Source organism: Gopherus flavomarginatus, chromosome 1 (genome assembly GCF_025201925.1).
Source record: "Gopherus flavomarginatus isolate rGopFla2 chromosome 1, rGopFla2.mat.asm, whole genome shotgun sequence".
Taxonomy (NCBI): domain Eukaryota; kingdom Metazoa; phylum Chordata; order Testudines; family Testudinidae; genus Gopherus; species Gopherus flavomarginatus.
This window is the reverse complement of record NC_066617.1, coordinates 357169296-357182530: the sequence shown is the minus strand read 5'-3', so window position 1 is coordinate 357182530 and position 13235 is coordinate 357169296. Positions and strand designations below refer to the sequence as shown.

Here is a 13235-nt window from a genome sequence, read left to right as displayed (position 1 = left end):
TATAGGCCGTGTTTCATTATGCCATATTTAAACAGCCGGATTCTCAGCAGGTATTAACCTGCACTGCTCCACTGAAATCAACAGAGCTATGATAATTCACACCATTGAGGATCTGCACCTCATTTCTAGACGGTTGCCATTTCAGCAAAACCAGGCTCATGATATTTTCATCACTTAAACCTCTAAAAATGGTTTGCTTCCCCCCAACCCAAAAGCTGTTTATTTCTCTCCATCCTCTCTCTAGCACTGTGCCCATTTCTGTTTGGTTTTTTGCTCACATTTTGAAAGAGCTCTTTGATTCCTTCAGTATTTCTGTAAAGCTTTGGGAGTTATCATGAAGCATTCTGGGCCCAATCCACCTTCCACCAAGGTCAATGAAAAGAATTCCATTTTCCTCAACAGGCACAGGATTGGACCCTCTGAGCATCTCAGCGGGGAGGTATTTTAGGAGTAGAATTAATATAACTTAGCACTTCACCTCTCCAAAGCTTTGCAAACATTCACTGCCCCTCACACCCTCCACAGGAGCTGGATATTACATCCATTTTAGGGCTTGTCTGCACTACAGAACCTCGGCTGGTATAGCTACGCCAGCAGAGCCCCCTACTGGAGATGTAGCATACCCAGACAGAGTTCCGGCTGCAAAGCTACACCTCTCTAAAGGAGATTAGCTACGCCAGTGGTTCTCAAACTTTTGTACTGGTGACCCCTTTCACACCGCAAGCCTCTGAGTGTGACCCCCCCCCTATAAATTAAAAACACTTCTTAAAATATGTAACACCATTATAAATGCTGGAGGCAAAGTGGGGTTTGGGGTGGAGGCTGACAGCTCACAGCCCCCCCCCCCCCCATGTAATAACTTCACGACCCCCGAGGGGTCCTGACTCTTCTATGGGCACAGTAATGCTGGCAAGATGGACTGATTTAAATAACTGATTTTAATCACGACATAAATCAACTAGTAGGAAACGTTAATTCCAATAATCAGTTTTAATTTTGGTTTGCATTTGTACTTTTTAGTTATTTTTCCAAAGAAAAGCTGAGTCTCATTCATCGGTAACCATTACAACATGTTGATTTGCAACTAAATATAGACTTTACACTGAATTCAGTGCTTTTCTTTTTTGGCTAACCATGAAGACACACTAAAATTATACGTATTTACCTAAGAAATTACATAACTTAACTTACATTTACAGTATTAAAAATGCTGAGTAATGCATTTTTTATTTACTAGATTAATTTTTTTACTTGTGATGTGTGTCAAGTTCTACATGGCTGGAAATTCAAATTCATTTAAAAATGCACAACAGCAGCATTTTTTACTAGTTAAATATAGGTATCAAATGTGGATGCATAAGAAAAAAGTTTACCAGAAAATTTGTAACAAAACACATTTTGCATTTAATACTAAATGATTTATTAAACAAAGGAAGTATTATCTGTAGTTAGCGAATTGAACGGATTGTTTCTGGTCAATGTGTCCTTCAAGATTGTAGAACTATTAGATCTTATCCTCACATCTAATTTTTATTTATAAATCAGTTTTCTTAATTCTGAATGAACAGGCCATTGAATGGAGTGAACTGAATAAATTGAAATGAAGACATGTTCTCTGCACCCACAGAGGAGGATACTATTGTCAAAAGCTCATCTAAATCATCAACAAACTCTGGCTCCAGGTTCTTATCCAGTGCCTTTTACTAGTTCAGTGGTCTGAATTTCCTTACAATTTGGCAGTAAACATGTATTTTTTAATTTTATTTAAATAATTTTAACAGATTATAATAATTTAGGCCATAACATATGTTGTCAATTTCTAATATTTAAAAAAACAAAACCTGTATTTAATTTAAATTAAAAAATCTGATTTAAATTAAAAGAAAATGAATTGTTATTTACCCTGAGACCTATGGATATATTACTTTGATTCGAGGCTATTTGCTTTAAGAACAATAAAACACTTGATTCTACAATGTACTCCTTACAATTCTAACGGAAGAAGAGGACAGAGAAAAAGAATCGAAAGGACCACAGGAGTCATTCCTCCAGTCCGGAAATGAGAGGCTATTAAAGCTTGACAAGAGGCAGAATTTTCATCCCTGCCTAAATTAATCATCTATCACCCTTTTAGGGTATGTCTTCACTGCACAGCTAAGCACAGCTCTAGCTCAAACCCTACCACTATCCACACAGAAAACCCTCTCACTGGGCTTTGGAGGTGCTTTAAGTCTGGGCTCATTTACCCAGCTGGGTTTCTGGGTCAGCATCCCAGATCCACTTTAATTAGAGTGGGAAGCTTGCAACTTTGCAGGGAGGCTGCAGTCCATATCACTGGAGTGATGAGTCCTCCAATGCCATCCTGCAATTCCTCACCAAAGGACAGGCAAGTCCTCCTGCAATTGTTTGGAAAAGAATCCCAGGCTGTTTCAACACAGAGAACTATGAAATATGCCCCTAGGCACACATGAGCGCGTTTAGAAATGGTGTGGACACAGTAACAGAGGTAGGGCTTTGCTGTGGGAATGCTTAGACCTGGGCTAGGCTAACCCAGAGAGTCAGGCCCAGGTGCCAGTCACCCAGGTTAACTCTGCAGTGAAGACACATCCCTATAGTGAAAGCTGAGAGAGTCAGGGCTATTTAAAATACAAACAGAGCCTGTGAGACAAGGCCTAACTGACTGAGTTGTATCCTACTGCATAACAGTATCCCATTTGTTCACTGGCTTGGCTGAGGCAATCTCTCTAAGGTACTGATTAGATGTATAGGTGTAGAGGGGTTAGGTACAGACTACCAGCTTGTGGATCAAGCAGAAATGTTGGTTGTGAGGAATGGGACAGATCAATATTAGCTTGGCATGAGCTCCAACTTTTGCTGAAAACCCTCTGACATCCCAGCATGAGACAACCATAAAAGGTTGTTACAAGGAGGAGGGAGAAAAATTGTTCTCCTTAACCTCTGAGGATAGGACAAGAAGCAAAGGGCTTAAATTGCAGCAAGGGTGGTTTAGGTTGGACATTAGGAAAAACTTCCTACCTGTCAGGGTGGTTAACCACTAGAATACGTTGCCTAGGGATGTTGTGGAATCTCCGTCATTGGAGATTTTTAAGAGTAGGTGAGACAATGGTCTAGATAATACTTAGTCTTGTCACGAGAGCAGGGGACTGGACGACATGACCTCTTGAGGTCCTTTCCAGTCCTACAAGTCTATGATAACCAAAGAGCCTCCCCTCTGGAATCAGTTCCCAGCCAGACTGTGTTACAGCTCCACTACTGGCTGGAAGGGAAATATTTGGCAGACACTCCCTGCATCTACATTAAGCTACTTTTGCTGAGGTTAATCTATTGGGAAAAATTGTGATTACGTTCCCTGTGGTGTCAACAGGGTTTGTTTTGGATGTACTAAAGGAAAGGTAAGGAGTTAATGTCTAGATCCAGACTTACAGAGGCATATTTATTATAGGTTTCATCCCATCTCATGTTAAGTAAGGACATCCTCTTATTGCTAGAAGAACGGGGAAGCTGTTATGTGGTGGCAACTTCCTGACAGGACAATACACACTGACAGCATGTAATCTCTGGCCAAGTTCTTGAGATGACCAGTACTTGGATAGTTTATGTGGTTCATAATTAGCTAAAGCTGATTTGGATGCAGGAAGAAAATGTAGCAATATGCACTAACTGTGGGTGGAGGCTGCCTGACATAATTCCTTTAAAAACTGTGCTACCATAATTCGTCCAGATAAACTCCCAAGTTATCCCAATCCTCAATCACGTGGGATGTGAATTATCCCAAGCTCACTAGTGTTCCATGACATTATAGTTTTGCTTTTCTGCAATGCCAAATTTCAGATACATCCCTCCGAGTCATTTGAATAAATGGGGTTGAACTGACATTTAAATCAATCATTACCATTAAATTATTGCTATTGTAATAGCGCCTAAACAGTGCTCCAGTCAGGAACCAGGCCCAACTGTACTAGGCCTGGCATGAACATGTAGGATACAATGTGATCCCTACCCTGGAGAGTTTACCATCTAAGGTCTTGGAACCTGCCAACTGACCCACCCTGAAAAAAACCCACACTTCTGACCGACATAAATGTTACCCACAAAAGCGCTGGTGTGGACAGCGCTATGTCAGTGGGAGAACGTCTCCCGCTGACACAGCTACTGCCGCTCAGAGGGTGGCTTAATTATGCCAGTAGCAGAGCTCTCTCCTGCTGGCATAGAGCAGCTACTCAAGAGACCTTACAGCAGTGCAGCTGCAGCAGTACAGCTCTGCCGCTGTAAGGTCCGTAGCATAGACATACCCTACAAATCTTGCTCCCTCCCAAAGCAAGAAGCAGGCACATGGTTTGTTTACAAAGTTATTATTGAACACAGGCGAGTGGGAGTGTGCATCGAAGGCAGAGCGGTGGGAAAGCCTGGGTGAAAGGTTGGATTCTGTGTTTCACTTTAAACACAGTAAGCAATGAAACAGCTGACCGAACAGAAGGTGCTGGATAGAGAGAGAGAGGTGCTACCTCTGGTAGCTAGGACCAATTCTACGTAGGGCTTTGAAAAAGTCAGGACAGAGATCTTGAGCTGGGAATCCTCTGTTCAATGGGGAGCCAGTGCAGAAAGCAGAGAATGAGGGGAAACGTCCCCTTCTCCAGTGGTGATCACAGCTTTGGAGCCCCACATTTGTAGCACCATGCTTCCATGCACAGTATTTAATAGGTTAATACTTGGCACTCACATAGCACCTTTCAACCACAAATCCCAGTGCTTTACACATGGGGAAACCAAGGTACAAGTTTAAATGACATGCCCATGGCCTCAGTCAACTAAAATCCAGTTTTCATGAGTTTCCCCATGTCCCATCTGCTAGATCACAGCTACCCATTCCCACCCCAATCAACATTTGCACCAGTGCTTTTGTGACTTAAGCCATTCACACTGCAGTCCTACATAATTTAATTCTGTAAAGCTTAGGGGTGGTGTGACGGGGTGTGTACCCCACACAGGTCCTGAAGGGGCTAACGTGGGACTGAGAGGCCAATTATGTTATCTGGGTGCACCTGGAGGGAGAGCCTGGCTTAACTGATCATGAAGCCCAGGAGTAGGCTGGTCGGCATAAAGCCAGGAAGTTGAGTGCAGAAGAGGGCTGCAGTGAGGATGTGTGCAGTCATTCTCTAGGAGCAGCGAGGTGATGAGCTGGAAACTCAGAGGGGAGGAGAACCCCTGGAATCCTAGCTGCAGAATAAATGGTCAACCCAGAGAAATTGTGGGGAAGAACGCCTGAGAATGTAGGGTCGAAAGAAGACTAAGGAAACAGCAGGAAGGAATGACAATGTGCAGACCACGGCTGCTGGTTACAGGGTCCCTGGGCTGGAACCCAGTGTAGAGGGAGGACCTGGGTTTCCCTACCAGCCACCGAGAAAGTGGCACAAGAGACCTGGCACCAAAGACCATCTGAGGCAGAGTCAGAACAGTTAGTCCAGTGGAATTTTGTTACCCTAGCAGGGGATGACTATATAGTGACCTGGCTGGAGGGTCTAGTCATGAAAAGGAAGCACCTTGAGTCAGGGGGTGGGGGGGAAGGGGGGCAGACGGGCGGAGGAGACACGGTGCAAGCAAGCCACAGAAAGGAGCACCAGACATGGCAAGAGAATTCCCAGACCCAACCACAAGGAGGTGCACTTGCAGTGAGCAGAACCCTTTAACAGGTAGATATAGTTCATGCAGAAACTAAACAGAGATATGCTATAGGATTGAAAATTGTATAATGTGTTTACTGTCAAGCATCACTTGTTGCCACATCTTAATTTGCACGTACCAGCCAGGAGCACACTGTGGTAGCACTAAGGTATTTCAATCAGCCAGGGGCAGATTAGCTGGGCTGTACTAGCAAGAGTAAGCAGAAAGCCGGGGTACACATGTTGCCGTGCACTGGTCTGTGAGGGTGTTGTCAGTGGGGCGAGGCAGGGCAGGTTTTTCAATCCTGAAGAACCAGTACTGGAGGTTTCTGACCAGCAGATTAATGAGATACAAGGAGCTGCAGACATGACACTGCAGCAGTGACACGCTACCTCAACACTTCTTTGCTCAGAGATGATTCACCAGCAAAGCTGTGGCCAATAAGTGTAAGCAGATACAATCATTTTGTGGCCAAAGAATGCATTTTCTTTTGCGAAAGGCAAAGGGGCTTATGGGAGTGCACATAATTTTGTGGGGGTGGGGGGGTGTTACTGCAAATTTCGGGAATACTGCAATTAATTAGGGTTGCTCTGAAATGCACACAGGAGTTTCTGAGGAGGGACGAGAATGATTTCTACTAGTGCTGAAGTCAACAGAACCACAATTGAAAACACTGAACTTTATTTTCCAACACTGAAGAAGAGGGCCAATCGTTACAGCGTGGGCTGTTTTTAGGAAGGGACAGAGAGAATTGAGAGAGGTGGCAAGAAATAAGAAGCTGGTGGGGAAAAAAAAGGAGTCATTTTGTGGTTTATAGCAGGAGCCGATTAACATGAAGTCTAGTTAGTTTCACAGGAGTTTCAGCTGGGCTTGACCCAGAGGCCTCCGCCCATGTTTTTATTTTACAAACATGTTTGCCTGGTTATTAAGATGTTTGACCCCCTCTCCCCATTTCTCTCTAAGTTTTTCCACACAACTCAGGATAGAGAAATTGATCAAAACATAAGGTGCTGGGGAAAGTACAGAATAAAAGTAAAAGGGATAAAAACAGCTGTTTAATCTATTTCACTTAGAATCAGCACTTTAAGGATCACAAGGAACAGCTGTAGGTTACAAAAATAAATCTCAGAGAAGTACATAAAAAACAGGATATACAAAACTGATTGTCCCTTTAGTACCCAGTAATTACAAAGTTGTTTAGTAAGTACAACTTACCCTGACATGAAAGAGCTCCCCCGCACCTTCGCAGTCGTTTGATGTAATTATAGGGGTATGAACGTGCACGTAGCCATTATCCTGAAACAAAAGAGAACATTGAAAGTTGCCAGTCCAAGGATATTACGTGTCAACTCCAAGGAAGAGTCCAACATGTGAAAGTCAGGATTCATCTATCAGGCTAGGACCAAAGACAACATGGGTAACATTTTAGAATAGCTTCAGTGTTATGTGAGAGATACCCTGGTATGTGCTAAACACTAGCTGGATTTCTGGAGCATGCAAATTTAGTGCCTGATTCTTCACGTGTTCGCACTATAGAAAAAACCCTGTAGAGGGCTCTATAACCACAACAATTCTACCATGTGAAGAGAGCGCTCCATTACTTACTAGTCCACAGTGCCAAAAATCTCTGTAGGAAACAAGTATTTACATCGGAAAGCCTGAGGGAGAAATAAAGGCCACTCAGGCAAACGAGACTATGGAAAGACCAAATTTCGACTGTAAGCAGAAGGGACCACGCTCCCTGTACAGCTCCTAGCCCAACGCAGCCCAACCGTGGTTGGGTCCCTTGACATAACAATAATATGAATAAACATCAACTTCACAATATTTATGTATGCAAAACCCTATGAGTTAGAGATCTGTGCAGGGCTCTAGGGGCCTTTCAAAATATAAACACAAACACAGCTACCTCCCTGAAACAGGGCGCAGAATACCCACCCCTCCAGCCATAAATCCCATCCCTCAGCACATCCCTCCTCCCACACAAAAGCCTGGGAAAATAAATGGAATTTGCAGCCTACCGTAAATGTCAGCGAATTGGGGCTATCTGAACCAAAGAATTTGGGGAAGGCAGGGGCATGTGAATTTGAAAAGTTCAGGGCTGGTGTACAATACATTTTATAAGAAGGGAGTAGAGTTTCTGAAGTCCAATGTAATTTATGGCAGCTACTACCATTAAGCTGGCAGTAGAATGCATTTTACATTAGCAGACTTCCTGCCTAATGTAGGAAGTGCCTGAGAAGTAGGGCTCATCAGAGGGGTGCCCAGAACCACAGTCCCCCTCCTTAAGAGACTTAGCATAGTTTCCATTATCAAACCACAAAACATGTTATGGTAACATTAGTGGCTCTGTCATGAACCCACAGCAGTAGGCAAGTTCAGAGCTCAGAGGAGATATTCATGCTGCATACTCTTCACTGGGTATGTCTACACTGCAGTTAGACACCTAATGCCAGCTGATTTGGGTTTGTGGGACTCGGGCTGCAGGGCTGTTTAATTAAGGTGCAAACATTCCAGCTCAGGCAGCAGTCTGAGCTCTGGGACCTTCCCCCATTGCAGCCTAAGCCTGGACATTTACACCATAGCTCCATTAAACAGCTCCACAGCCCGAGCTCCATGAACCCAAGTCAGCTTGCGTGGGTGTCTAATTACAGTGTGGCTATACCCACTGTGTCTAGGGGCATAGGGTCCTTAAGGTTAAGAGGGGTATCTCACAGGTATTGAACTACCCAAGGGTAAAGTTAAAGGTGGGTTTCTAGCCTTAGATGTCCAAAGCAAAAATTCTAGCATTAATCAGGCACTGTCAGGTGAAAAAGCCCTTGGGATAAGAGCATTTTTAAAAAATGAAAAGAGGCTTGGCCTACTACATGATATAGGTAAAGATCTACTGTTAATATTTTAGCATTTGCTCTTTTTGGTTTTCAGTTTTGCACAACAAAAACAGACCAGTTAGTTTCATTTTCCAGTTCTTGTGCACAATGCCGCAATGTTGGATTGCAAGTACTACATGGGAAGATTTGGATTTTTTTTTTTTTAAAAAGTCATTTCCACTGGATCACAATGAAATAAAATAAAGACATGTTCTTGTTGGTCTTAGCATTTGCAAAAGCTTATTTTTATGAACATCTAAGTCTGTGGCCAACTTTGACCTTGCATTCATTGTCTCTTCAAAAATGCATTCAAGTATCAGTAAGCATCTAGCTTCAAAATATATAGGACGTTAAGCAAAAGAACTCCATATGAATAATATCATATCACAATATTGAAAATAACTACAGGCAAGGTATTTGCTTTAGTAGCAGTAAGATATACACATCTTATCAGAATTTCATGCTTATTGGTAATTCTAGCATTTTCCTATTGCTCTTTAAAATCTCCTTCAGGGCAAGAGGTTCTTCAACATCCATCTATGTCTTTTGCATCCAACCAAAGTCAAACAACTGTGGGTATTGCCATCTAGTGGGCAAGAACTAGTACTGACTTTTCTTAATGAAAGGATGTAGCCCTGTTGGTCCCAGCATATGAGACAAGGTAGGTGAGGTAATATTTTATTGGATCAACTTTTGCTGGTGGAAGAGGAGCTCTGTATAGCTCAGAAGCTTGTACCATCCACCAACAGAAGTCAGTCCAATCAAAGATATAACCTCACCTACTTGGTCTTTTTCTTAACCAAGTCTTTTAACCTATAAGGCTACAAATGTGTCACAGAAGTCATGGATGTCATGAAATCTGTGAATTCCTTTGACCTCCGTGACATTTTCTGCCTGGAGCTGGAGCTCCCAGCCAGCTACCCCCACCTACAGTTCCCAGGCTCCATCCTAGTGGGCGGGGGGGGGTCTTGCAGCTTTCCAGCCGCAGCAGGGGGACCCCCTGCAGCTGCCCAGCCGCAATCAACGGCTGGCGGACCCTGCAATTCCCAGGCATGGGAGGGGACCACTCTGAGCTACCTGCTGCCCGGGGAGCCAAGGGGACTCTGTAGCAGCCCAACCCCCATGGGCAGGGGGACCCCAGAGCTCCCATTCCCCATGGCGACAGGGGACCTGAGAGTACCAGCAAGAAAGGCTTCGTGAATTTTTGTTTATTTCCTGTGATCTGTCCCTGACTTCCACTAAAAATACCTGTGACAAAAACTTAGTCTTACCTATAAACAGCTGGTACAGTACAGAAATAAACAGTAGCTTTAACTGGCATGATATTTCTATCTTAAAGCAACCCTAGAATCCGTATGATATTGCAGAGTACTCTCCTGAGAAGGCTAAGCTTGGCTTAGTCTAAGTATCAGATTTTAAATACCAAAGCTCTCTGGAACTATAACTTCAAATTACAGGAGGTCTGACTCATCCTTTTATGACAGTAAACTCCCTAATAATCCACAAGTCTAGTTTGGGAGGTAGAGTGCTTGGCATGTAGTTTTAACTAGAGTCATAGAGTTTAAAGCCAGAAGGGATAACCAGATTCTCATGGAGACCACAAGCCATGCGCACACTAACCCAACAACTTAAATGAGACCAAAGTATTACAACCCACAAGAGACCAGACCATAATGTGCCGCAGGCAGAGAACAGGAGGGATCAAGGTCCACAAGTGCCTGAGGCACCCGCAATGGGAGGGAAAAGATTAAGTGAGATATATCCAGATAATCCTGGCAAGTGACCCACATCTTGGAAAGGAAGGCGAAACCTTTCCCCTACCCACCCCGCCGGATCATTGCCAATCTGAGCTGGGGAAGATTCCTTCCTGACCCCACATATGGTGATGAGTTAGACCTGAGCATGTGAGCAAGAACCAGTCAGCCAAGCACCTGAGAAAACATTCGGTGCCCCCTCAGAGCCCTGGCCCTCCCCATCCAGTCTCCCATCTCCAGCTTGGGCCAACCCTGCTTGAGAGGAAGGAGAAACAAAACAAAATGCATTGGGGGGTGGGGGGAGAATCCCTTCCTGAAGTCCCCTCCAAGGAAACACACTCTATGGATCCTAGAGGGAGGCTCATTTTAAGACAGGGCTTTACAGGCATAGGTAGCGAAATCTAATGGGAGAACTCAAGGACTCCACAGGACTCCGCACTCTTTTTTCCAGTAACAAAGTAGGAGTTGTGGTCTGAGTTTAGGATTGGAAGCCAGGAGCTGACAAATTCTAACGCCAACATTGCCACTGTTTGTACATGCTAGGTCACATCATTAATGGTCATGCTTCCAATGAAGCAACCACCAAATTTGGGTGTCTTAGTTTCTGGGTGTCCAAGCTGGGAGAACCTAGGCTTTATTTTCACAGGTGCTCAGCATCCACAATTACAACAGCAAAGTAGGTTAGGAAGTGAAGAACGGTGTATCCAACCGAAACTGCACTGATAGCTAAGGTGGAACAATCCATTACTATAAAGGGAAAATGAATTCTTATTAACACCGTGTTTAGAAATCCAACTATTAGCTTTGAATGCTGCTGTTCCACAGACGACTCCCAGCTCGAAGGGACCATAATGAAGTAACGTGGTAGAGTTGTAAAAGGGAACGGTATCTCAGAGACTGAAATGGTTGCTCTTTACTCTGTATTAGCTGCTCTTTGCATGGACCTACTGATTTATTTCCTGAATCTTATTCCAGTTTTCTACGGTCAGGATATTGAGACAAAAGTTCCTACATACAATGCAAGGCAATAACAACTGGAAGCCACTGGTATTTGTTAGGAGTTAAGTTTTTAAACGGCCTCAGTTCTCCTACACGTCAATTTCTATCTGTCCTGATACAGTTACTGGACATGTCTACTGTGAAACTGCACCCCATATTCATCATAGTAGTATGATTATGATATTTTATGACACAATTATGTCATGTAAGGGGTCACTGGAAAAGTTATGATTTGCTCAATAGGATTATCATATTTGTGTGCATGTATCATTTTTGTATGTGAAGTTATGAATATTGACTGGGTATCTGTATTTCAAATGTGGTTACACTTGGGTGACATCCACTAGGCAAGATAATTCCTGTCTAGACAGCTGGTTGTGAAGGGCCTCTTCAAGGTAATGGGCCATTAGGGGAAACAATAGGCCCTAGAAGAAGTTTATCCCCCAGACATGGTGAGCCTTCCTGTGAACTTTTCAGCCATCTTTTGAGTAATGGCTGCCATGACTCAGCAAGGCACGCAAGGGCATGTGACCAGATCACATGACAATGAACTCCATATTGGTACCTGTATTTTTCCACAAATTGGAACAGGGAACTTAGCTGAGAACAAACGATTCCCACCATATGGAAAAATGATACAAGGTGGGGAGTGACATCTCAGGGCCTCACTCCCCACTCCAGAGACCACCTGAGGAATAAAGACAGAAGTGCTGGTCCCAGGCTAAAGGGATTTCGAGCCTGTGTATGAAAACTTGGTGGACTGCTTGTATTATCAGGCAGAGTGAAAAATTGCTAATTCGAATCCTATCTATCTAGTATATTAGACTCAGTTTGCCTTTTTGTTTATTTCTTAGGTAAGCTGCTTTGATCTGTTTGCTATCACTTAAAATCTTTCTGTAGTTAATAAACTTGTTTTATGTTTTATCTTAACCAGTGTGTCTAAGTAAAATGTCTGGGAAAATCTCAACTTGGTTAACACTGACTTGCGCATATCTTTCATACGTTGAGGGGAAAGCAAACTATATTAATGAGCTTACATTGTACAGATCCCTGCACAGTGCAAGACGGTATAATTCTGCGTTTATATTCCAGAAAGGATGCGAGGCTGGGGAGCTGGGAAATTGGCTGTTGTCTCCTGTTTGTCTGTGAGTGGCTTTGGTAAAGCACTCACGTAGCTCATTTGGGTGTGTGGCGCCACCTGCTGTTGTGTTGGGTGATAACAGAGCCGGTGTCAACAACATTCAGAAGGGTGTGCCCAGTCTTCATTTTTTCACTCTAATTTAAAGGTTTTGCGTGCTAGTAATACATTTTAACATTTTTAGAAGGTCTCGTTCTATAAGTCTATAATATAACTAAACTTTTGTTGTATGTAAAATAAATAAGGTTTTTAAAACGTTTAAGAAGCTTTATTTAAAATTAAATTAAAATGCAGAGCCCGCCCAGACCAGTGGCCAGGACCTGGGCAGTGTGAGTGTCATTGAAAATCAGCTCGCGTCCTGCCTTTGTCACGCATGCCATAGGTTACCTACCCCTATAATAGAGCCTGGAGATTTAAGATAAAAATGTATTTTATTTAAAAAACAAAATTCTCAAAATCAAAACATTTCATTCGACCTGAAATGATTTTCATGACCTCAGGGGTCAAAGGGGGAGAATAGTGGTAACACTTCTGACCTCTGCCCACAAAACACGGAATCTGGGATACTAAAGGTATGTCTACACTGTGGCTGGGAGGTGTATGGATTAGGCAAGCGTAAGTACGTCACACAGGGGTGTGGATTTTTCACACCATTGAGAGAGACAGCTATACCGATGTAAGCTCCCAGTGCACGCCGATCCTAAGTCAGTGCCAGCACTAGGAATAGAACCTCAGAGACCCGATTCCATGTCTCCCACTGTCACCCATTACATAACTGCAGTGGAAAGGCAG

The 13235-nt window shown here is 43.4% G+C and overlaps 1 protein-coding gene across 1 annotated transcript in view; it reads right to left on the bottom strand.

Annotated features, from left to right (window-relative positions):
* The window catches only part of NARS2 (asparaginyl-tRNA synthetase 2, mitochondrial), a 79410-nt gene that overhangs the window by 61008 nt on the left and 5167 nt on the right, over positions 1-13235 (bottom strand). The window contains exon 5 of the mRNA XM_050941819.1: positions 6898-6978. Within this exon, the coding sequence (XP_050797776.1) occupies positions 6898-6978 (81 nt within the window). The remainder of the gene's footprint in view (positions 1-6897; positions 6979-13235) is intronic.